The following is a 26,523-nucleotide window of genomic DNA, read 5'->3' on the forward strand; positions in this document are numbered from 1 at the left end:
TTTGTTTTTCCTTGAGAGTGGAAAAATTCCTCTCATTCCTAGAAGCCAAAGCAGATGTGGCTAGCCTTTCTAAAGCAGAACATCCCCTGTTCGGAAGCTCACTGGGACAGTTTGGCAGTGCCAGGCCCTTGGTTCGTGCTAGCAGTAAGGGCTGGCACCGCCCGGTATACATCTGACAGGCTCAAAATGTCCATTTGGTTGTGCCAAGCCAAGCTGAGCCAGAGCTACTGTCCTTTCTGGCTAGGCAGACTTCAGGACACCAGATAGGAGAGAAACTGGCCCCTGGGAGTGAAAAAGATTTTGGGGGAGGGAACAATGTACAGGATGCTGGTAATACTGGAAGCTGTGGATTTCTGTGCAGAGGGTTTCTGGATTCCTGATTTGCTCTCCATCTGAAAGCACGAGGTACACCTTCTACCTGAAATGATAAGCCAGTGTGGCAGGAGAGAAAAGCACACAAGCTCGGAATCAGTAGGGACTTCATAGATGAGCTGGTCCACTCAGTCCTGGGGTAAAAAAAAAAACCCTCTGCAGTATTCCCAGCAAGTGGTCTTCTGGTCTTTGCTTGAAGACTTCTAGTGAGGGGTGAATCCATTGTTCCCAGAGGCAGCCCATTTCCACTTTTGGACAGTTCTGATTGTTAGAAATTCCTTTTTCCTTTTCAGCTGCTGTATCAGATTCTTGATGTACTGAGTCTGCAGGTGTACTCAGACCCCTAGATCTTTTTCAAACGAACTGCCATCTCTCCATCTTTTTCATAAGGATGGCACAAGAAATTATCAGATGCTTTGAAAAAGCCTAGGTAGACTATATTCCCTAATCTCCCCTGTTTAAGAAGGTAATAAAGTTAGTCTCCCATGACCGTGACCTTGAGTAAGCCATATTCTTTGTGGTTGCTGCTTCTATTTCTAAATGTTCACTACCCGTCTCTTTATAAGTTCTGGAATTTTTCCAGTATTTGAAGTCAACCTCAGTGGACTATAATTTGCAGACCCCATTTTCTCCTCTTTATTTTGGAAAATTGGTACCTTAACCCTCCTCAAGCCTTGTGACTGATGCTCCATGATCTTTCATTTCGAATTTTCCCCCTAAGTTACATGTCAATACAAATTTCATTGCATTGTATCCAGTAGAATTTTTTTCTTTTTTTTTTTGTAGAGCATTGAGGGTTAAGTGACTTCCCCAGGGTCACACAGCTAGGAAGTATCAAGTGTCTGAGGCTGGATTTGAACTTAGGTCCTTCCACAGCGCCACCTGGCTGGCCCTCCATGATCTTTCAAAGGTTACTGACAGTGATCAACAATAGTATCGTCAGTTTTTTCAGTAACCTGGTATTTAGTTGACCTGGGCCTGGTGCCTTAAACTCATTAAGGGTAGTTGCTCCCTTTCTCTTTCTACTCACTTCGAACATCACCTCCCTATTGTCTACTTTTGTTCTATCCTTTTTGGCAGGGAGAACAGAACAGCCTTCTCCTCCTCCTTGATCATCATTGTCCTCTCCACCCTGAGCAGTTGTCCTATCCCTCCCTGGATCCTCCCCCTTTCTCCAATATAGCCAAGCCCTGCATTTCACCCCTTAATGTTATTCATTTTCTCCACCAGTCTTAGAGCTTCAGCACACCTGATGCTGTTCTTAGAGGACTGTCAGCCTCTCTTATGGACCCTCAAGTCTGTCTCGTATATGTATACTTTATTGACTTATTTCTTTGAACAGATTCATTCAGCCTTTTGAAAGATGAAATCATGAAAGCAAAGCGCAAAATGATTACGTGGCCTGTCCTGGGACGTATAGATAATTGAAATCCCCAGTCACTGCTCTGTGGTACTTCCCTTCTATCCAGGCCTGTTGTGATCTGTTTCACCAGCTCCTCTATTTTCCTGTTTCTGCCCAGCTGTCTGTAGTATATTTCAGTGACAATATCAGTTCTGTTCCTACATCCGTTAATCTTCACCTGAATGTTCTCCACAGTGCTTCTCTTTCTTCATAGGAGTAGATCTTCAATTTAATCACATGGTTGTAAAGAGTCTACTATGTGCCAGGGACTGTGTTAGGTATTGGGGATACAAAGAAGAGAGAGAGGGGGCGGGGAGGGAGACACACACACACACACACACACACACACACACACACACACACACACAGAGATATTCTTTGTGTTCCAGGAGTTTACGCCTCTACTGGTGGTGCACAAACAAATCTAGTGTAAAGAAAATTGAGGGAAGGAAGCACCACCAGTGAGGTGAAGTCAGGGAAGGCTTCTCCAAGGAAAATGTTCTGAGAGGTGGTGTGTGTGTGTGGGTGTTTTCTCAGATGTAGAGAATGGTGTGCATGGTGAATAGCTGCTACTTCAGCTTGGCTAGAATGGAGGGGTACAGAATGGAATGTAGGGGGCAGCCAGATTGTGGCAGCCCTTCAGTGGCAGACTGGCTTGTATTTTACCCCAGAGGCAATGGGAAGGTTGTCTGATGGGAAGGTTCTTGTCAGACCTGTGCCTCGGGCAGATTCTTTTTTTTTTCTATCTTATTTTTATTTTCAATTTTTCTCAGTTACATGTAAAGATATATTCTGAGTTCTAAATGTTTCTCCCACCCTCTTTTCCCTCACCCCTTCCCAAGGCCAGCAAGCAATTTGATATAGGTTATCCATTATAAGCATGTTAAACATATTTCCACATTAATCAGAACAAAAGGGGGAAAAAAACTCAAGAAAGAATAAACAAGAACTATAACAAAAAAGTGGGGGCAGCTAGGTGGTGGAGTGAATAAAACACCAACCCTGGATTCAGGAGGACCTGAGTTCAAATCCAGCCTCGAACACTTGACACTTACTAGCTGTGTGATCCTGGGCAAGTCACTTAATCCCCATTGCCCCACAAAACAGAACAAAAAAGCAACAACTAAAGTGAAAATAGTATGCTTCAATCTGCATTTAGACTCCATAGTTCTTCTGAATGTGGAGAGTATTTTCCACCTTAAGTCTTTTGGCATTATCTTGGATCATTGTATTGCTGAGAAGAGTTAAGTCTTTCACAGTTGACCCTCACAAAATGTTGTTGATACTGTGTACAATGTTCTCTTGGTTCTGCTCATTTCACTCAGCCTCAATTCATGTAAGTCTTTCCAGGTTTTTCTGAAATCCATCTGCTTATTATTTCTTACAGCACAATAGTATTCCTTTACATTCATATACCACCACTTGTTCAGCCATTCCCCAATTGATGGATATTCCCTCAACTTCCAATTCTTTCAGGCAGATTCTTTTAGCAATTGTTTGGGTGGTAAATTAGAGAGGGGAGAGGGTGGCAGCAGGGAGACACATTAGGAGGTTATCCTAGACCAGAGTGATAAGAGTTCTGAGAGGATGGTAGCCCTGTGAAGGTAGAGAAGGAGATAGACACAGGAGATGTTCTAGAGAGTGGACATAAATACTAGGACTAAAGTGTAAATAATAACAGGTTTAAAGCTGGAAAGGACATTGGAATCCTTGGTGTATAGCCTCCTCACTTTACAGATTTGGAAACTGAGGCCCAGAGGTTTGTCCAGGAGTCACACAGTTGGTAAGTGCCTGAGGTGGGATTTGAACTTGGATCTTCCTTACTTCAAGGCCAGAGCTCTCTTGGCTACTCCTTGCTGACTCTGGAAATCATGAGACTTGGCAAGTGTTTAGATCTAGGTGGTATTGAAGAAGGAAGAGTCAGGGGTGGCTTCAAGGTTTTGACCTGGGTGACTGCGAGGACAGTGGTGCCCTTCACAGAAATAGGGGGTCTGGTGGAGGGGCGGGGTCAGGGGAGAAGTTAGTGAGTTCTGTTTTGGACAAGGTTTGTTGGCAATACCCACAGGGCATGCAGGAAGAGAGCCACCAGACTCGTGGTGCCTCATTCTTGGAACTTGGCAGAGAGGTTAGGGCTAACATGATGGATCTGGAAGGCAGCTCCATAGAGGTCCACACTGAATTCGGGAGAGCTGATGAGGTTTCTGAGAGAGGAGAGAAAGAGGGGAAAGATCAACTGAAGAAACAAAGCCCGGGAAATCCCCATGCTAAGGGGAGGCATCTGGAGAATGAACCAGCAAAGGAGATAAGAAAAGGCCGTCAGACAGGTAAGAGGTAAGCCAGGGGAAAGCAGTGCCAAGGGACACAAAGCATCCCTCAGCGAAGGGGTTGGACAGTCTTAGAAGTTCCAGAGAGGTCAAGGAAGATGAAGACCGAGCAAGAAGCCCTCAGATGAGACAGGAGGGAGGGAGAGGAGACCTTGGTGGTCTCTTCCTTAAGAGAATAAAGGAGGACGGAATGGGTGGGGGTGTTGGAGGGTTTGGGGGCATAAAGTAGAGGGAGCTCATCCTTCTCTTCTTTTGTGTGTGTGTGTATGTGTAGCAATGAGGGTTAAGTGACTTACCCAGGGTCACACAGCTGGTAAGTCAAATACCTGAGGTCGGATTTGAACTCAGGTCCTTCTGAATCCAGGGCCAGTGCTTTATCCACTGCACCACGTAGCTGCCCCAACATCCTTCTATTTTCTTAGTAAGTGGGACGTTCAGATACCTACTGAGATCAGGCAGTTGTGGGGTGGTGTCGATGTCTTGGGGAAAGAAAGAAGGAGGTTGGGGCAGCTAGGTGGCGCAGTGGATAGAGCACCGGCCCTGGAGTTAGGAGTACCTGGGTTCAAATCCGGCCTCAGACACTTAACACTTACTAGCTGTGTGACCCATGGCAAGTCACTTAACCCCAATTGCCTCACTAAAAAAAAAAAGAAGGAGGCTTAGAACAGCCACTGCGGGGCCTTGGATGGAGCCAATCAGTGAAGAAGACACCCTTTGTCACACAGCAAAGAAGGATGAGTGGAGATTAGGTACGGCGCTGATTTGTGGCTTCCTCTGGCAGAGATGAACAAGAAATGAGAGCATATGCCCTGAGGCGCTGCAGTGTAGCAGATAGGGCCATGGGCGGGTACTGGCTGGAGAGTCAGAAAGACAGACCCAGGCTCTTAATGTCTGTGGGATGCTAGGGGAGGCCACCGCACAAGTGACTTAACCTCTCTCTTCTTCAATTTCCTCATTCATAAAATGAGGGCTCAGACTTAGTGGCTTCTAAGATCCTTTCCATTTCTCAATCTATTCTTGTGTGATCCCATGAGCTGAGATGGTGTTTGAACCTGGTGCTTATCTAGTATAGAGGACAAGCAGGTGGGACTTGCTGGCTGATACAAGGATGGAGGACAGTGTATTATTGAATTAGTCAATTACATATCATATTGCTTGCCTTCTCAATGAGAGAGGAGGGACTGGAGGGAGGGAGAGAATTCAGGACTTAATTTTTTTTTTTTTTTGCGAAGCAGTTGGGGTTAAGTGACTTGCCCAGGGTCACAAGCTAGTAAGTGTCAAGTGTCTGAAGCCGGATTTGAACTCAGGTACTCCTGAATCCAGGGCTGGTGCTCAATGCACTGCGCCACCTAGCTGCCCCAGGACTTAATTTTAAAGTTAAAGTTAAAATAATGAAATGATAAATATATATGTATATAGGTATATATACATATGCACCTATATACATTATATATACATATACATAATATATACTTAAAACACATATAGATTCACTTATATAGTTATTTATTCATCCAGCCATTTATTTATTTATTTGGGTTATGCATTACAATCATGTTAAACACATTTCTACATTAGTCATGGTGTAAGAGAAGGATCAGAACAAAAAGAAAAAAAGATTGAGGAAAGAATAAACAAAAAGAATAACAAAAAAGCAACAACAAAAGTGAAAATAATATACTTCAATCTGCATTCAGATACCACAGTTCTTCTGGTTGTGAAGAGCATTTTCCACCATCAGTCTTTTGGCATTGTCTTGGATCATTGTATTGCTGAGAAGAGTTAAGTCTTTCACAGTTGACCCTCACAAAATGTTGATACTGTGTACGATGTTCTCTTGGTTCTGCTCATTTCACTCAGCATCAATTCATGTTAAGTCTTTCCAGGTTTTTCTGAAATCCATCTGCTTATCATTTCTTACAGCACAATAGTATTCCATTACATTCGTATACCACAACTTGTTTAGCCATTCACCAATTGATGGGCATCCCCTCAATTTCCAATTAATTGCCACCACAAAAAGAGTAGCTATAAATATTTTTGTATATGTGTGTCCTTTTCCCTTTTTTTATGATCTCTTTGGGATATAGATCTAGTAGTGATATTGCTGAATCAAAGGGTATGCACAGTTTTAAAGCCTTTTGGGCATGGTTCCAAATTGCTCTCCAGAATGGTTGGATCAGTTCACAGCTCCACTAACAGTGCATTAGTGTTCCAATTTTCCCACATCTTCTCCATCATTTATTAATTTTCATTTTTTTGTCATATTAGCCAATTGCCTAAGTATGAGGTGGTACCTCAGAGTAGTTTTAATTTGCATTCCTGTAATCAGTAGTGATTGAGAACATTTTTTGATATGGCTATAGATAGCTTTAATTTCATCATCTGAAAACTGCCTGTTCATATCCTTTGACCATTTCTCAATTGAGGAATGACTTGTATTCTTATAGATTTGATTCAGTTCTCTTTATATTTTAGATATGAGGCCTTTATCAGAAACACTGTCTGCAAAAATTGTTTCCCAGCTTTCTGCTTTCCTTCTTGTCTTGCATTGGTTTTATTTATGCAAGACATTTTTAATTTAATATAGTCAAAATGATCCACTCTACATTTCATAATGTTCTTTATCTCATCTTTGGTCATAAATTTTTACCCTCTCCATTGATCTGACAAGTAAACTATTCCTTCCTTTTCTAATTTGCCTATGGTATCACCCTTTATGTCTAGATCTTGTATCCATTTTGATTTTACTTTGATGTACGGTGTAAGATGTTGTTTCCTAGTTTCTGCCATACTATTTTCCATTTTTCTCAGCAGTTTTTGTCAAATAGTGAGTTCTTATCCTGGAAGCTAAATTCTTTGGTTTTATCAAATAGGAGATTGCTATATTCATTTACTGCTGTGCTTTGACACAGGAGGACAGTGAAGCCAGAATAAGGATAATGAATTTGGGGAGCAAAGAATGATGGCAGGCCTGAAGATTTCAGTTATTACAGAATCCGTTTAGGAGAAGGAAAGCAGAGGTGAAACAAGGCTAGACTGAGCAGAAAAGGGCATTTTAAAGTTTCCACTACTGGAGGTGACACAGTCCTGTATTTTCCTGGGCAGGTCAGATAGAGTAAAGCTGTAGGGAATGATGGATTGGAGGCCAAGAGAATTGTGAGTGGATAGATTTGTTTATTGAAATCTCTGGTTAGGAAGGGAAGGAATGGATTGTTGAGAGAGGACCTGGCAGGTATTGAGAAAGGAGGGAGAACTCGTGACCTGGGGGCCTCCGAATCCTAGCAGTAAGGATCCCAACTGGCTGACATAGACAGATGGTCTGAGCCTCAGAGGAGGAGAGGTTGCTAAGTGATGGTGTCCAGGGGGGAGGGTCTGGAAGTGGCAGGAAAGAACAGAAAGACTGCCAATTCCTCTTCCTGGCTCTCTGTGTCCAGGGACAGAAGAGAAGGAGCATCGAGTACTGAAGATGGCAGTGAGGGATGCATTATCTTAAGGAAGGAGGGGTTCTCTGGAGGCCACCAAGAATATGTAAAGAAATGGAAAAGAATAGAGGATATTGAAGATGAATTAAGGCCGAATCCATTGCTTCCCCTTCCTCCACAACACACACACACACACACACACACACACACACACTTCCCCCTTTGTAAATTCTGTTCCTTATTTTTCAAAGTAGTTTTTTGTTTTTATATCAACTTTCTTCCCTAATTCTCCTGTTCCCAACCATTCCTCATAATAAAGATAGCTAGCATTTATAGACTGCTTTAAGGTTTGCAAAACACTTTACAATTATCATCTCATTTTCACAACGACTTTGGGAGGTAGGTGCTATTATCACTGCCATTTTACAGATGAGGAAAGGATTGCACTTAGTGTTTGAGGCTGAATTTGAACTTGGGTCTTCCTGACTCCTCATCCCAAATTCTATCCACTGATAAAGTCACCCAACTGCCACTGAAAACAAAAGTGGGGAGGGGCAATTCAGCAAAACTAATTCGCGCATCAATCAAGCCTGATATTATATGCCATATTCTGCATCCATAGTCCCCACCTCCAGAAGTGGAGGGGAGGGGAGTTCTCATATCTCTTCTGTGGGGTCAGGCTTGATCATTATACTTTCACAACATTCAGTTTTGATTTTTTTGTTCTTTCTGTTTATATTGTGTATATCATTTTCCTGCTTCCATTTACTTTGCATCAGTTCATATGAACCTTCCCATACCTCCCACCTGCATATTTTTTGTTTCTTGAGGCACAGTGATATTCCATCACACTCATGAATAGCAGCTTGTTGCAGCCATCTCCAATCATTGGGCATGCTTTTTGCTTCTAGTTCTTCACTACCACAAAAAGTAGTGCTGGAAATACTTTATTATGTATGAGATTTTTTTTTTCTATCTTTGACCTTCTTGGGTACATGCCCCATTCAGTGCCTCTGTGTCAAAGGAGGTGGCCTTTTACTTACTTTCTTAGCACAATTCTGCATTGCTCCTCAGAGACCTGGACCAGCCGTTAGTGAGTATGCCTGCCTTTCCACAGCCCCTCCAACATGCACCGTTCCTTTAATTTGTATTTCTTGTTATCTGTAGTTTGGAGCAATTTTGCATAGAGCAGATCTGTTCCTCATTAATTAGGTATTGCCTGAGCCATAACTCAGTCACGCCTTTTATCACATCGTGTCTCTGTGGTGTGAGTGATGCTAAATTTACCTACCAGGTCATCTTCCTCGTTACTCGGCACAGTTTGGTGGAGACATTTGAGACCATGGGTTTTATTGTTGGCTCCTCTCATAGATTTTCTCTCCTGTGGATCGCTGGGCATAATGGACTTCTATTCTTCCCCCTACTCTGTAACAACTCTCTGGTACCGAGCTTGGGGATATAAATAGAGCATTTTGCCCTCCTCTCATCCCTTTTGGCTCCAATCCCCCTTGAGGAGGCGTTGGGTTCAGTGCAGAGTGCTGGCCTTGGAGGTAGAGGACTTGAGGCCGGACCCCATCTCTGCCGTTTAGTGCTTGGGTGGTCTTGAGCAAACCCTTCCTCTCATCATCCGCAAAACAAAGGTGTTGGCTTCAATGATCTCAGAGGTCCCTTCTTGTTCTAAAGCTCCTTTGTACTCATGTACCTGGGCAAGTCACTTTTCCCACTCTGTGCCTCAGTTTCTTCTTGGTTTTTTAGTTGTTCCCAACTCTGTGAGCCCATTTGGGATTTTCTTGGCAGAGATACTGGAGTGGTTTGCCATTTCTTTCTCCAGCTCATTTTATGGGTGAGGAAACTGAGGCAAACGGGGTTAAGTGACTTGCCTGGGGTCACCACTAGTAAGTGTCTGAGGTGGGATTTGAACTAAGGAAGATGAAGCTTATTGACTCCAGGTGCAGTGCTCTATGCGCTCTAGTGCCACCTAACTTCCAGGCCTCAGTTTACTCATCTGTGAAGTGAAGGGGATGGACTAGATAAACTCTAAGGACCTTCCAGCCCCAAGTTGGTGATCCTCTGATTAGATTTCCTGAATGCCACACGCAACCTTTCCAGCCCTTAAGCGATCCCTTCTGTCCCTGGCCAGAAGCCTGTTTTTTCTGTATTTGAAGCTGTTTCACATCAGTAGCTGTAGAGGAGAGAAAGGGGGGTGGGAAAGGGAGCAGAGAAGGGAGGTCAGCCGGGGTGAAGGGCACAAGTCTGAGTTGGCTTGAAAGGCCGACTAAGGAGAGGATAATCGGGAGATTACTGTGGATTTAGAACTGGAATTTAGAATAGTTCATCTGGCCCGTGCGCAGAGGGCAGTGGCCCCAGGGATAAGGAGCAGAGCTGGGATTTGAACCCAGGCCCCTTCCATTGGACCCATCATGTTCAAGAAAGGCTGGGACCCTTTACGTCAGCCTGGACCGACAACATCCATGGTTCCCCCTTCCCAAATATCAGGATGTTCCTTGGAGTCTGCTGTCACAGTGACATCTGTTTGAGAAAATGCCCAGTGACACAATGGCTTCAGGAGTGCTTTCAGATGCATTTGTATTTTAGTCATCATAACCGCCTCTGTGGGAGATGTGAAAAACAGCCATCCTCCGCAGGAGACCTCTGGCGCTGGCCTCCAAAGAAGGTCTGTTTACTTATTTATTGCCTGAGTCATGTGGCGTGTTTGGTTGGAGCTAAATAAAGATCAGAAGAACAATGCCTGGTGCCCGTTGAGGGCTTGGCTCTCTTGTGACAGCTCTTGTCCTCTCTCCTTCCCGCTCTGGATTCCTTTGCCCCATGGGCACAAAGGAGAAAGGAAGACTAGGTCATGCCAGGGAGGGCAGAAATGGACATTTGAGATGGTGGCTGGATGGGAGAGGTCATCCCTGGGAAATGAGAGCAGGGTAGGGACAGGGGACTTAGGGGATTCCTGGAAAGGGAAACCCCCTCCGCCAGAGCAGGGCAGCACCTCCTCTGTGGCTTACACGCTTAGAGTTCATCATTCAGAGCACTCTGAGGCTATGACTTGTCCAGAATCTCATGGTCAGTAAGTTGAGGGGCAGGAATTGAACCCGGATTTTCCTGGCTCTGAGGCTGACGATCTGCTAAGCCATGTTGCTTCTCATGTATTAAGTCTGTGTGTGTGTGTGTGTGTGTGTGTGTGTGTGTGTGTGTGTGTGTGTGTGTGCGCGCGCGCGCGCAAACATAGGCAAAAGAATGGGATGCAAGGGCAGGAAATGAGGCCGAGGAGAGGCTGGAGGCTTGGGAGAGAAAAAGGCAGTTCAGTGCAGGGTGATGGCGAGGAGCATGGGCTCTGCTGCCCCCACCAGCTGAGGCCTTTCCGGACTCCCCTTGTGTCCTCCCCGCACTGCTAGGCCCGCCCCCCCCAAGGGTTCTTGCTTTTCTTTTCTTGTCACGTATTCCTGAAAGAATGAGAGAAGGGACCCTCTCCCCTGTGTCTGTCTTTCTAGAGCCTGGCAGGCGCCAGTTGTAAAGGTTTCTGGGATTGAAGTGAATGAACGCTCAGTCACAGGGGACTGGTGAGGTTTTTGAGGAGGGCGCATGGTCATAAATGGGGAGAGAGGAGAGGTCTTGGACCAGGCATGGAGTTAGGATCGATGTTAGCAGATAGATCCACCTCAGGCATTGTGCTCCCAAAGAAGACAATGACCTGTAACGGGAAGTTAAGAGTCCAGGATTTTATAGGTAACTGTCCTGGGATGTCAGTGGGACAGCCAGGTGGCTCAGTGGGTAGCTCTGAGTCTTGAGTCACAGAGACTTGTTCAGATTTGGCCTCAGAAACTTACTAGCTGTGTGACCTTGAGCAAGTCACTTAATCGCTGCCAGCCTCAGTTTCCTCATTTGTCAAATGGGGATAATAATAGCACCTGCCTGTCAAGGTTGTTGGGAGGTTCGAATGAGATCATATTTTTAAGTGCCTAGCAACTGATCAATCCATTCATCCACATAGATTGAGTGCCTACTATGTGCCAGCCAAAGAGAATTTATAGTCTAGTGGGGGAGATCACAGGCAGACAAATATATACAAAGTAGCCATGTATATGATAAATAGGAAGTGATGGGGGGGGCACTGGAATGAAGAGAGCTTTGGAAAGGTTTTCTGTGGCACATAGTAGGTGCTTAATACATGCTTCTTGCCTCCCTTCCCTCTTTCTTGTATACCTAATGGGAGCAGGTGCTTAATCTTTGGGATGCTGAAGGAGATGAATGGCCTCAGAGTGGATGCGACATTAGAAAAAGAATTCCTATTTTGGATTTGTGTGTGTATCTTGCTGTCTTGAATCCATAATTCTGGCCCCTGTGAGTTTCTCTCCCCCCCAGAGTTAAGCAACTTGCCCAAGGTCACACAGCTAGTGGCTAGTGTCTGAGGGTGGATTTGAACTCAGGTCTTCCTGAATCCAGGGTGGGTGCTTTATCCACTGCACCACCTAGCTGCTATGCCCCCCCACCCCCTTGAGTTTCAAAGACAAGACTTCTGCAATCCCAGCACATTATTCAGTGGTGAATATTTTTTGTTACTGCTACTCCCATTTCTTTTCCTTTTGAACAAAATAAAGTTGCATTTCAAATATCTTAAAAGAGAAAGAAATCAGATGAACCCAAAGGATTTAGAGTAAACGCAATGCATGTCTACACACGCATCTGGCATCTGGCAGCAGCTACTGTTTGACTTCTGTTTTTGTACCCTTGGGGGCTTAGCTCAAGGCCTGGCACTCGATAGGTGTTTGATAAATGCACATTGACTTCACCTAAATTTGTGGAGGAAACCCTAGTAGACCAGGAAGGGCTCCTGAAATGTGGCCCTTGAGCTAAGCTTTGAGGGGAGCAAGGGATTGTGGGAGTCAGAAGTGAAAAAGCAGAGCATTTCAGGTATGGGGTACAGCTTGGGAGAAGGCCCCAGAAGCCAGGACTCGATTGTGCCAGGCTTTGAATGCCAAGCCCAGGCGTTTATTTCTGTTGGCTCCTCCAGGCACTAGGGAGCCACTGGTGCTTGAGCTATGACCTGATTGTGGTCCCAAGGGCTGTTCTTTGGCTGCCCTGCCAACCTAACCCCCTAGTGGAGGCTGTTCCCACATTCTTAGTCCCAGACCTCTCTCCTGGTCTCCTGCTTCCCCCCCCAGAGTCTCTCTGCCTGCTCCAGGCTCAAACCCCTTGGCTTCAGTCACCAGGAACGGCTCTTCTCAGGTTTTCCCTCCTGGCAACTAGAGCTCTGGAGGGCCCCCAGGTGCCCCCAGCCCCAGCCACAGTCTCCTGTCATCCTCCCTCTGCTCCAGGAAATAGCTGCCACTCCAGGGCTGGGCTGGGCTCAGGGAAGCTTACACTGAGCAGTTAATTCATTAAAGAGGCTTTCATCTCCTTGCCCACATGCACATAGCAACTCATTTCTCCCACTTTCTCCCTGGCATTTTCCACCTTCTGTTTGGTCATATTTCTTTTCCCCTCTATTTCTCCGAGACAGAGCCTGAAAAACCCCAGACTCCAGGTGAACATCTGGATTGCCACACTCCATCCAATCCCAACCCTCTGCCTTGGACGTTTAAAAACATTTTAATTGAAATCTTTAGTTCATTTCCAAATATATCCTTCCTCCCCTCCTACTCAGCAAGCCTTCCTTTGTGACAAAGGATTGGAGAAAAAGAGAAGGAAAAAATGAAAGGCATTTTAACAAAATGAATCCGTCTGTCCATGGAGGGGTGTTCTAACTCTGGAGACCACCCCCCCCCCAGCCAAGAGGGAGATATGGGTCTCATTTCTTCCCTGGGGGCAGAGTTGGTGATTATCATTAGACAGCATTCACTTTTTAGGGGGGTTCTTTCCATTTACATCCTTGTTGTCCTCATACATATTGGGTTTTTTTGTTTGTTTTGCAGGGCAATGGGGGTTAAGTGACTTGCCCAGGGTCACACAGCTAGTAAGTGTCAAGTGTCCGAGGCCGGATTTGAACTCAGGTCCTCCTGACTCCAGGGCCAGTGCTTTATCCACTGCACCACCTAGCTGCCCCCTCTCATACATATTGTTAATGATTGTTAGGCACATTCATTTCTCATGTACCTTGTGAGTGTCAGGTAATATACCAGGCTGTGGAGATACAAAGACAAGAGAGAGACAGGCCCAGCTTTCAGGGAGTTTCCATTCTGTTGGCAGAAACACCACTTGCTTATATGAGCTGGACACTACTAAACTGTTCTCACTTATGATTGTTCCCAGGCCTCTCAAGAGCATCCAAACAGTCCACTTGATGAAGAGTTGTTGAGCCAGGGCTGGAAGGGTCTGCTTTATTGGCGGGGTGGACTGTCTCTTGGTTTGATGGGGGTGAGGCTGAGACTCCACAATGTGTGAGGTGGAAGGATACCCTCCTCTGTACCTCTTCACTGTAATTTAGTATGGGGAGAGTTAATTGGGAGGCTTGCTGTAATATTGGGGTAAGAAAGGAGATTAACAGGGAGATTCAGGGCAATGAGGGTTAAGTGACTTGCCCAGGGTCACACAGCTAGTATGTGTCAAGAGTCTGAGGATGGATTTGAACTCAGGTCCTCCTGAATCCAGGGCTGGTACTTTATCCATTGTGCCACCTAGCTCCTCCCAACAGCCTCTTAAAAACCAAAACAAAACAAGTTTTATTAATGGGAACAAATTTAAAACACAGGTGAAGTTAATAGAGCTAGGGACAATGAAAAAGGGGATAGACAAACTCACCACCACACCAGCATCTCTCTCCCTCTCTCTTTTTTCCTCTCCCACAGGAAGGGGAGGTTCTTAACCCTGCCGAGTCTCCAATTGGTTCAACATACCCCCTGGGCTGTCCCCATTATAATTTGGCCAGGCCCATGTGGGCATAGGGGAACTACTAGAGGAGATTTAGATATTTAGTTGTTCTTTTCTATAATCTCTTCAAGTACACACCCATCTTCTCTTAGGCTTTTCAAGATGACATCTTTTCAGTCTGACCATCATGAAGCAAAGATGTGGCCATGGAAACCCCAAATCAAAATTAATTCTTTATATCACCTCATAATCTTCTCTGCCTCTGGGGCATCTTAAGGGAATTTGGGAATGACAGAAATAGATCTGAGGAAACCCCTCTCCGTGGTAGCCATTTGGCTTCCAGATACTAAAGGAGACCTTGGCCTCCCATGCCTCATCTGCTGCCCTGAGCTATGTCCGGCCAGTGCTTGTGACAGGCAGGCACAATTTGTGAATCGCTGCTTGGGTGCCTGATCCCTGAGTTGGGTGAGGCATGGTCTGGCCCCTGGCAGCAGCATCCTGTGCGCTACAGCCTTGCTAGCCTGGCCCAACTGGTATTTGAACTGGACCAAGACCTGTCCTTGGGCCTGCTGCTGGCTCGACTGGGCTGGTGCCTTGACTATTTTCTTGTCATGATAACTGACCAAGCTGAGACTGGAGTTTCCCACAATCAAATTCAAATGGAGAATTTTCTCCCCTCCAGTTCCAACTCTCCAGTAATTCTCTTGGCTCCAAGAACAGACTTCTATGGGGTGGAGCTTCTCCGGCTAGCCTTGCCTAGTACAATGGCAAGAGCACTGGCTTTGGGATCTCAGGATTCCTCCCTCTGACACTGCCCGTGTGACCATGGGCAAGTCTACTGACTAGATCTCTTCTTTCTCTCCAATCTCATGATAACATAGTAAATATCTAGTAGGACCCGCCATGTCCAGCAGTTGCTTAAGCCAGTGGTATCAAACCTTAAAAGAATGTGATAGCCCTATTAACTTAGAAACCCACAAATTCACATTATTTATTCTGTGTTGTATTTTTATTTTGCCCAGAGTCACACACTAGAAAATGTCTGAGGCCAAACTTGAACTCAGGTCTTCCTGACTCTGGCCCTGGCACTTGATGCGCTATGATGGCGCCACCTAGTGGCCCCTTCCTGCTGTACCTTCAATCAATCGATCACGTAATCTGTGATGGGCACCCCTTTGTTCTCCTAGGAATTAGGGGGTTTTCCTGGGTGAATATTTCTACCTGGTTTGGGGGCTCATTCATATCTTAATCCTGAGAGTGCAAAGGAGAAATCTCTTTGGAGCCTGGCAGCCTGCTCACAACGTTCTGTCTTTGCTGTTTAAAGCATAGGTAGATGTGGAGCCAAACTGGTAGGGATGGATGAAGGTCGCTGGAGGAAAGAGGGCCCCAGTTGGAGAGGCAGAAGAGCCTCAGAGCCAGCCCAGCCCTTTCAGCCGGGGCTTAGAGGAGTAAAGTGGCCTGCCCCAAAGCACACAGGTAGCAGAGCGGAGACTTGAACTCAGGCCCTTCTATTCCAAGTTCAGCACCTGCTCTCTTGGGAGTCAGGGAGGGGGACTTCACATGTTGTTGGTGTGTTTGCTAAATTATTGGTGGCTAGGCTGTGCTTTCTTAAATTATTGCTACTTATATATTAATGGCTATTTCTATGATAATGGGTATTACACCTGTTTTGGCAGTAAGTATTCATTATTAATTGATATTAAATATGAGTAATGCATTGACTGCGTGGCAGTTAACACAAGCAGAAAAGCCCCAGCACCATGTAGTCTCTACATTACCTACTCTGTTCTAAGAGGAGAGCACACACCAAGACTGTAGTCCAAGAACCCCACCCCCACCCCCCACCTTGGGTTTTTGTCCCTATACATGAGCAAAGCTCATTCAGTTCCATTGGTTGGCATGACTTGAGGGTGGTCCATATTAAATGAGTTCTACCTATGAACTAATGATGGGATGACCTAATGAGAGGGACCCAAAGAGTGAATCCAGTCTTTAGGTGCGGTATAATCCCATCAGCTCAATTTAGCTAGACAAAAGAATCTATCTCCATCTCTCTTGTACCCTTAGGCTGGTCCCCAAACCAGCTAAAGTTCCTCCTAAGAATTGAACTCTAAAGTGGGAGGAAAAAGGGCTAAAACTGATCTGAGTCCCCCCAAGAAAACTCATTATGAATAATTACTTTCTCACAGAGTACACAGAGTGCCTGTCTCTTAACAATCCCTTCTTTCTTTTTTCTTTGGTGCAGTCTACTCAGTTTAGGACTAGAGGTCAGAACTGGAGTATAGGTAGGTGACAAGGCCTCCACCCCTAGGCACTGCCATCCAGTGGGGGCATATTTCATCCCTTTGGTCACTGACTGCCATCCTCCATCTTGATTCCTGATCCTCTGTGTTCTGTCCCACATCAGTTCCTTCTTGGAGCTCTGCTGTATATGACCCCCAGCATGCACCTCCCTTTCTCCTCCTTGTCTGTTTTCAGCCATGCTTCACTTCCTCCTCACTGACCCCCCCTCCCCTCATCCTTAGCTTCCAGGAAAGCCCAACGCCCCGCCGATGATTATTGGCGCACTTTCCCTGATGATGGTATTTATTTAAAATATTTACCTTGTTCATACATGATTATGTAGCCTTTGTATACATCTAGTAGTCTAGTCTGTAAGCTACATGGGTGCATGGGAGGTTTCCTCATTGTCTGGTACAGGAGTTGGCATAAATTCTTGTTGAATTGAACTTAATTGGATTGTTGGACACTTCTGCCTTAATTCAGCTGAGATGTAGTCAAGGTTGTTTCTTTGTTGGTGGTTTTTAAAAATACCTTTCTTAGGTACTTGAAGAGTAATGTTCAAATAACTTAAGAGTCAGCCAACCGTTTCACTTCCCTGTAGGTGGCATCCTCCCTCTGGTTTCTAGGCTGTCTCAGTGTCCTCTAGATACTGCCTTTAATATTAAGGTTATTAATGGTAGCTCTTGTTGGCCAAGTGCGCTGAAGTCCTTCCGGCCTTTGGGAAGTTCCTTCTGGGACACATATCTTATTTGGCAGCCTGCATGCATGCATACACACACACACAGGTTGGAGCCTTATTTCCTTAAGTCGAATCACTCTCAAGCTCTCTGCTCACCTCCAATCTCACGTTTCAAACAGATGTCCAAAAGAGAAATCCTCCTCCTCTCTACATTCCCTGCTAGTGTGGAGGGCACCCCCATCTTCCCAGTCCCCCAGACTCCCAACCTAGGAGTCATCATGGATTCCTTACTTTCTCCCTTCCATATCCAATATGGTGCCAAGGCTTGTCGATTTCACCTTGGCCACATCTGTTGTCCATTTCATCTTAGCAATATCTCTCAGATCCTCCCTCCCCCTTGTCTCCTCATACCTTCTTTTCTCACCCCTCGAGTGCAGACCCTTATCACCTCACATCTGGACTGTTGCAGTAGTGCTGGGTGTGTGTGTGTGGGGGGGGTGTCTGTCTCTCCCCAGTCTCTCCCTGCTCCAGTCCATCATCCATGTGATGTGGGATGGAATTAGGGTCAAATTGATATCATGAGTCATCCCAAAAGAATTAGAAGACTCAGGGGCAGCTAGGTGGCTCAGTGGATAGAGCACTGGCCTTGGAGTCAGGAGTACCCGAGTTCAAATCCGGCCTCAGACACTTAACACTTACTAGCTGTGTGACCCTGGGCAAGTCACTTAGCCCCAATTGCCTCACCAAAAAAAAAAGAAAAGAAAAGAATTAGAAGACTCAGTTTTATTGCAATACTGTGAGTGAACACAGGGAGAAAACCAGAAAAATAGAAAGGTATCTCTCGAATAGGGAAAGAAAAGACAGTATGGATAAATTATCAGTCTCATTGTAATAATCTCCACCTTTGGGAGGTACAGGGGAGGGCCTGTCCTAATTTGGAGTTCCTAGGGGCCTAAGCCAACCCCCGAGGCGGGTACCTTTTTCAGTAGAGGTGTGTTTTGGGGGTTTACACATCATAAGGTGAATCTGGGGACAAATTTCGCCTTTTCTGCGCATGTCTCTTTCTGATTCCCATGCTTAGTTTCAAAACATCTTCATTTATTTCCAGTTTGAGTTTCTATAGCCTGTCAGTATATCATTGTTACTGTTAGGGCCTTTTTGACCTGCCCCTGTATGTTCTTGTCATAGGTACTGATTTATGTGGGTAAGAGAACCTAGGCCCTAACTTGTTTTCCAAATCTTAGAGCTCATATCTGAATTAGAGCTTTGGTCTTAGGTTTTTCTATGAACCCCTTTTTGCCTCCCACATCATTCCCCCCTTTTCATATACCCCAGGAAAAAGGACGAAGATCATCTCTTCTGTTACTGCTTCCTGCTGAATGGGGGTGACATAGGGGCCCATGGGGGGGGTTATGAATTGAAGGAGATCTAGGAGCTAGTGTTACAAATGCAAGGACCACAACACAAAACACAAATGATTAACAAATAGATCAAGGGACAACAGGGACCCTAATACAGAATAAATCTAAGAGATCCATGAAAAAACTGGATGAAGCAAACAGTTGTGAACAATTTCAGCCGTCCAGGTAACCTCTGTACTGGAACTCAACCTTCCGGAGGTGTTCTGAACCATATAGACTCCATCTCAGGCCGGGACCACATTTTCCAGAGAGTTCAAGCACTCTTCCAATTCTTGTAACCCTAATGCAGTAAAATTAGAAACTTGTTCTATTACCAATGTTAAATTTGTAAGCATAGCTTCATGTTCGCTACCCAACAAAAGGAAGAGTGAGGGCCTCAGTCTTCCAGACCCACCAAAGAAAATTATCCCAGATTCCTCTTCTGACTCTAGTATGAGAAGAGAGAGTAGGATTCTTACTCTGAGATCCAAATAGCCCAAAGTAACATATGGGCTAAAGCAGTTGGTAGTTAACACTAAAGACTTACTCTAATCTCCTCCTTGTTATAGGAAGGGGAAATACCTTTGGGGCGCAGTAGGGTGCAAGGGGACCAGGGCTAGGGTGGGCAGGTGAATGGACTTGGCAACCAATCTAGCAGCAAGATCTGCCCTGTGATTCCCTTGTGCTGTGGAATTGGTAGCTTGGTGCCCTTGGCAGTACTAACAGAGATCTGACCGGGCAGATTTATGGTAAAACTTAAAATGCATAACTATGTTTCCTAGTTACCATTCTCCCTCTCATCTGCAATGGTGAGGAATTTCACTTCCTTCTAAACCGAAAAGATACCCAGTTAATTTAACCTTATCATAATACCATATAAACATTAGCAAGCAGATGGCAAACCTGAATCTTAATATACCTAGTTGTTTGGCATATCAAGTGAGCACACATTTAAACTGAAAACAGTAAGATCTTACATACTTGCATTGTGCTCTTTTCTTGTACTGACTACTTGCTCTGATTGTAGAAATCTGCTATAAAAGAAAAAGCAGGGATATGATTATAAGGCCAGGATAAAACATACTTAGCTTTGTTTGATTTCAGGTAAAAGTTACAAGTGACCACCAGTCAGTCATACAGTACTAGCCAAATTCAGGGATAGCCAGGTGGGGAAACAGTTCCTGTTCAGAAGAACACAATAAGCCAAAAGGAGCCTCGGATTGAGTCGGAAATCATCCTCTCAGCTTTTTTCCAGATACCTCCACCTGTGAGCTGCATATTCCCTCTTGTGGCACTCTCTCCAGTACTTGGATTACTGGCTTAACCATCCAAACAATTATACATGAATTCAAAACCCAAAACAATATTAATTACTGTCACAGAGTATTTTATCTTAAATAGCAAACCTCTACTCTCATGAAATTGCAATGAGCAAAAAAGATTTGCCAGGGCACACACACGTCTTGCTTGGGTTTTCCTTCCTTCTTCTCAGGTTTAAACTTTATCCTGGCGTAAAGATCAATTGTTAGAAATTACTTCTATACAATAAGCAGCCTTATAAATTCTCAGCAAAACCATTCCTTGTAACAAGCTCTTTTCTGGCAAGTTTACAAGTTAAAAGAAGTCTAGAAGGTCCTTTTCTGTATAATATTTTACCAGCTTAATACCAGTGCTTTCCTCTGTGCCTTAGAGGAAACAACAACTATAGTTGTTTTTGTTAAAACCATCAATTGCTTTGTTTTTGACACACATACACCAATTTAAAAGTAACTTTAAAACTCTAACAGTATTCCAACAGTATTTCAGTTTTCCAATCAAAATCAATTACTCTTTGGTTTCTTCCAGAATTCACAAACCTTGAAATGGCAGGTGAGTACTTAAAGTGGCAGTGCACCTTGAATATACTCCCCCCTTTTTTTTTTCCCCTCAAGATTCCAAATTCTTTGAACAGCCAGTACAAAATGGCTTTCTTTCTGTTTTCTTTTACCAATTATTTAAAATACTCTGGACAGCTTCTAAAATTTTTTCTAAACATTTTTCACCCACTCATCACTCTTGTGCTGCGCAGCCAGCCAGCCAGCACCTGAGAAGGAGGGAGGGAGAAAAAGACCAGTGGCACAAGTCACGCTTCACTAGCTTTGAAACTTTTACACATTACAAATAGTTTCTGATTTTTTTTTTTTTTTTTTTTTTTTTTTTTTAGTGAGGCAATTGGGGTTAAGTGACTTGCCTAAGGTCACACAGCTAGTAAGTGTTAAGTGTCTGAGGCCGGATTTGAACTCAGGTCCTCCTGAATCCAGGGCCGGTGCTCTATCCACTGCGCCACCTAGCTGCCCCTAGTTTCTGATTTTTAACCATTCCACTACAAAAGATTTCAAAGTAGCAGCATTTTCAAACCAGCTTTTACAATGTTCATCCAAGGCTATGAATGCCTAGAAAAGAAGTTACATCCCAATTTTAAATTCAAACTCTTAAGTAGACATACACCTGTAAAGATATCCAGAAGTCAGAAACTTCCCTTCACCCACCTTCAGAACCTGGCTATCGCTCTGAAAGGCTGTGGGGGTACAACCAAAAATTATCCATTACCTGAGGTCTGAATCCCTTTTAGAGCTCATATCTGAATTAGAGCTTGGGTCTTAGGTTTTTCTGTTAACCGTTCCTTTTTGCCTCCTACATCACATGCAGCCACTGAAGGGATTTTGCTAAAGCTCAAGTCTGACCTTGTCACCTAATAAGCTCCAGTGGCTCCCAGTCACTTCCAGGATCCAATATAAAATCTTCTGCTTAGCCTCAAAAGCCCTTCACAACCTGCCCCCTCCTCCCTGTGCGCTCTTCACACACACCGATCCCAACATTTTCTCTTGGATCAGGACACCAGCCTCCCGGCTGCTCTACAAACACGAACCTTCGCCTTTCAGCTCCAGGTGTTTGCTCTGACTGACCCCCTTGCTGGAGTGTTTTCCCTCTTTTGGGCCCCAATTACTGACCTCCCTTGGCTTTAAGTCCCAGCCAAAATCCAACCTTTTTCTTCCCCATCCCCTTAATTCTGGGGCCTTCCCTCTTGCACATTTCCCAATGATCTTGTGTGTAGGTTGTTTGGTATCGATTTGCTTACACATCACCTCCCTCACTGCTGAGCACATGGCCTGGCACAGAGTAGATGCTGATTGATTGAAGTAGAGCCAACCTAATCGATGGTTTTATCAATTTATTGATAAATCAATGCTGATTGATTGAAGTGAAACCAACTCAGTCAATGGTTTGGGGGAATTCATGGTAGTCCTCGAGAAGACTGGGAGTGCCTTGGGGCTGAGCAGAACCACAGCTGGAAATGATGAACCTCACCAGTATATTTTATTTTGGTGTCCGTCTGGCTGCCTTAGGTTCTTGGAATTAAAGGGTTAGACCTGGAAGGGACCTTGGGAGTATTTTAGTTCACTCCCTCATTTTATTTTATTTTCTGGAGCAATGAGGGTTAAGTGACTTGCCCAAGGTCACACAACTACTAAGTGTCAAGTGTCCGAGGCTGGATTTGAACTCAGATCCTCCTGAATCCAGGGCTGGTGCTTTATTCACTGCGCCACCTAGCTGCCCCACATTCCCTCATTCTAAAGAGGAAGCTGACACTCAGGAGTCCCATGACTTGGCCAAGGTAACCCAGGGAGGGAGGGACAGGGTACCCCCCCCCCCCCCCCCCCCCCGCCCCAGCTTGTGTGGGAGGGACATTGTTTGCTCTGTGCAGACTGACAGGACAGTCTGTGATGTTCAGGGGACTTGTTTCCTGGTCAGGCCTCCCTTAGCTCTTAATATTTCCTTGCTGTGCCTCAGGCTTCTCACCTGTACAATGGGATTTCTGACAGACCTGCCAGTCCACCTTTCTTAAGCATCTGTGTGTGTGTGTGGGGGGGGGGTGCCCCTGGCTGGGGAGCTAGATGATCTGACAGTACTTGGGAGGCCCAGAAGGAAGGAGTTAGGAGCGGGCCTGCAGAGACAGCCCAGGGCCATTAAGTATGATGGCCAGGGAAGCCTGAGGATTCCAGGGGCTTGCACATGCCCTGCCGAGGAGGCCAAATGGAGCAGCCAAGGCGTTGGCAAAGCTCGCCCCTTTCCTTCTCCTGCCCTCTCCTGCCCTGGCACAGGCCTCTAGTCCTTGGTTCTTCCGGCTGCCCAGCCGTGTCCAGACGCCCTTGCCCTCTCTTGCCCTCCTTCCCGGCTCTGAGGAAGGGTCCACTTTGCTGTCTCTGTCTCCATGAACAAGCCCCTTCTCAAGCATTCTGAAGGAATTAGGGAACAGGAGAGTTTTCATTCTCGTTTTAGAGAGGAAGAAACAGACTCATGCGATCAGTGGAGGCCAACACAGCTAGTCATGGTCAGTCCGTTCTGGCACTTGAACTTGGGCCTCCGGCTCCAGGATGAGCATTCGCAGGGTTGGAAAAGGGGACGCGTTGTGATGGGGCCTGGGTGTTATGCGATGGGCCTGGCCTGGGGTTTCATCTGTGTAGAGAACTCCGAGTGAGGAAACTCCCTCTGCCAGTGAAGGTTGGCGCCTCTTCTGCACTTCCCAATTTTAGACTGTTGCCCAGCACCTGGGGAGGTTGTGACTTGGCCAGGGCTGAAGAGGCAGCAAGGGGTCAGCACTGGACTGTGGACACCGAGGCCAGCCCCCTCGCTACAACACTGTCTTGTCTGGCTTATCCAGCTTGCTGGAATTGACGGATGTCACAATCCTGCGAGAGTGGGGTTATTGTCCACGTTTTACTGAAGGAGAGACTGAGGCTTAGGGAGGCGACATGACCTGTATCCCGAGGAGTGGGGGCTTGTCCTAGGTCAAGAAGGGACCGCAGAGGCCATCTTGTCCAACCCCCTGATTTACTGATGAGGAAGCCGAGATTACATGGTTTACCCAGGATCACAGAGGTGTTAGTGAATGGCCGAGACGGGGTTTGAACCCGGGACGGCACTTACTCTGCTGGGTATCCTCTGGACACTCACCCTGACCTTGTCCCCTTTCCTGCCCCCCAGATATGGTGGCTGGATCCCGAGCTGACCTACAGCAATTCCAAGCCATTTGTCTTCACCCAAGGCCACTCGGTGTGCAACCGCTCCTTTTTCCCCTGTTTCGACACACCCGCAGTGAAATGCACTTACTCTGCAACGGTCAAGGTGAGTCCTGCCTCCTCCCGTGGGCCTGCTTCTAGGAGGTGAGAACCCCCCCTCCCTTCCTGTGCTCACGGCCCATGCGCTCTCCTGGGCTCCTGGGCCCTGACCTGGATGGGCCTCTCTTGGTCGTCTGGTCCAGTCCCATAATTTTACAGAGGAGGAAACTGGGGAGAAAGATGGTGGGATCCTGGGTTCGAAAAGGGAGTTTCTCAGTGCAGTGGTGGGGGGCGGGAAATCATCTCCTCCACCTCCCTCATTTTACAGTTGAAGAAACTGAGTCCCTGAGAAGGGAGGTAACGTGAATTAGAGGATCGTCTCCATGGCTAGAAGGGACTCAGAGGTCGTCTGGTCCAGTTCCATTGTTTTACAGAGGAGGAGACAGAATCCTAGGGAGAAGTGACTTACTCAAGGTCACGTGGGTAGTCATGTAGCAGAACTGGGCTAGGCACCCTGAGACAAAAAGGGGCGTAGTCCCTGCCCTTGGGGAGCTTGCGTTCTGGGGTGATACAACATGGACTTAGATAGGAAAACCCAAAGTGTACACAGAGGGAACCCCTGTGTCATCGCGGGGGGCAGGAGCACCCCCAGTTGGGAGCCAATCAAGACCTTGTCAGAGCTGTGCTTGTGGGATGGCGGGGTTCCACAGACAGAGTGGGGAGGGAGGGTATTCTAGGAAGGGGGCCCAGCTTGGGCAAAGTTGCAGAGTCTGGAGGTGGTGTGAAGGACTGGCCACTGCAGCCAGCTTCACCTTTCTGGAGCAGGGGTGTGGCAGGAGATAAGACTGGAAATGTGGGTGGGGCCAGCCGGGGAGGGCATTGGTGGGAGCGCCCTGAGCAAAAGTCTCTTGTTAGCCCCCACACCCCCTGACTCGGGGTCTCCTCTCCTCCCACACAGATGCCCCCCGCCTCGGGCCTCCTGCCAGATTCCCCCACTCCAGCCTCATGATGTCTGAACCAAAGGGGTGGAGCTGGGGAGGAGGGACATCTGCATCCCCCCCCATCCCCCCCCCCCCCCATCTATCTGTATCTTCCAACCTGCCCTCCCTCCCCTCTATCAAGATGCCTGTTCTGGGCAGAGAGGTCAGCCTGGGTGCGTGGGGTAGATCCTAGGGGTCTCTGCCAAGGTGGGCCTTGCTGGCTGCCTGCTGCTGGGCTGGCCTGCACGCTCCCCTGTTCTGAGTGTCTGGTGCTGTCTTCCAGGCTCCCGCCGGGGTCCAGGTGCTGATGAGCGCCACCCAAAGTGCCTACCTGGAGAAGGAGGGCGTGTACCAGTTTCACATGGAGTATCCAGTGCCCGCCTACCTGGTGGCACTGGTAGCGGGAGAGCTCGTGCCAGCTGACATCGGGCCCAGGTAAGAGACTCTTTCAGTCTGGGAGGGGAGTGTCCTGAGGAATGTGACCTGGGTCTGGACTCTGCCCTGCTCATGAGACAGTTCTAGCCTAGAACAAGTGACCAGTGCCCAAGCGGGGAACAGGCAGTGATACTTGGATTTTCTTTTTTGTTTGTTTTTGGGGGGCAGGGCAATGAGGGTTAAGTGACTTGCCCAGGGTCACAGCTTGTAAGTGTCAGGTGTTCAAGGCCAGATTTGAACTCAGGTCCTCCCGAATCCAGGGCTGGTGCTTTATCCACTGCACCACCTAAGCTGTCCCCTATACCTGGATTTTCAAAGCTGATAATTACATACAGCTTTGAGGAGGGGAGAACCCACCTTGGAATCAGGAAGGCCTGGGTTCAAGTCCTACCTCTGAGTACCTCCTGGCTGGGTGACCATGGCCAAGTCACTGAAACTGAGGCCATAGGAGATGGCCACCAGCCTTGGTGGAGGGACTTTCCTCATCCAGGAGTTTCCTGTAGCAGTGACATGCCAAGCACACCCCCCCTCCCCTCTTAAAGATCAACAGACCAGCCCTGTTGAGAGATGACAATTGATAGGGGTTTTTTAAACATTCATTGTCATCTTTGGCTTCATCTCCATTGCTCAATGTCTCTCTGCTCTTCCCCTCCCAGAAGCACCTTCCCACCTCCTTAGAACAAAGAGAACAGTTTAGTGAAACTAACCAACAGGAAAACAAAAATCTGACATTGTATGCAGTGTTTCACAGCCATAGCCCCCCACCTCTGCTAAGAAGGGGGAGAGATGTCTCCTGGTATCTCTCATTTGGGGCCAAGCAGCTACAGGTATCTTTATCCTCATTTTACCCATGAGGGAACGGAATCTCCAAGAGGTAAATGTGCTAAGGCCTTGGCCACAGGGCCGGCGGGAGCCCAAGGCAGGATTCGAACCCAGGTGTCTCTTGGATCATCTTCCAGATCCTCTAGGGAAGCTGCAGAGGCAGCTCTCCATCAGTCTGGATGCACGACCTCAAATCTTGCTGTTGCTTTGTGGCAGGAGCAGAGTATGGGCTGAGCCTTGTCTGTTGTCCACGGCCACGAGCAAACTGTCTGGGCTGGTGGAACAGTGGCTGAGCATAGCAGAGAAGCTCTACGGGCCCTACCTGTGGGGCAGGTGAGTGGAGGGGGCGGGGGGGGGGCCAGGGGGAGGGGCACCTCCAGCGTGTGAAGGGTGGGAGCTTTCTATCACCTTCATTTCCCACTCTGCCCCTCTTCCCTCGCCAATCACTTAAAAAGGCAAAGGTGAAATATTAAACTCAGCCTGGTC

The 26,523-nt window shown here is 46.6% G+C and overlaps 1 protein-coding gene across 1 annotated transcript in view; it reads left to right on the top strand.

Moving 5' to 3' along the window:
- Nucleotides 1–26,523, top strand: part of RNPEPL1 (arginyl aminopeptidase like 1) — a 38,460-nt gene that overhangs the window by 4,459 nt on the left and 7,478 nt on the right. Inside the window, exons 2-4 of the mRNA XM_044002255.1 lie at nt 23,727–23,867; nt 25,064–25,215; nt 26,254–26,370. Of these exons, the coding sequence (XP_043858190.1) occupies nt 23,727–23,867; nt 25,064–25,215; nt 26,254–26,370 (410 nt within the window). The remainder of the gene's footprint in view (nt 1–23,726; nt 23,868–25,063; nt 25,216–26,253; nt 26,371–26,523) is intronic.

This window comes from Dromiciops gliroides, chromosome 4, assembly GCF_019393635.1.
Source record: "Dromiciops gliroides isolate mDroGli1 chromosome 4, mDroGli1.pri, whole genome shotgun sequence".
Taxonomy (NCBI): Eukaryota; Metazoa; Chordata; class Mammalia; order Microbiotheria; family Microbiotheriidae; genus Dromiciops; species Dromiciops gliroides.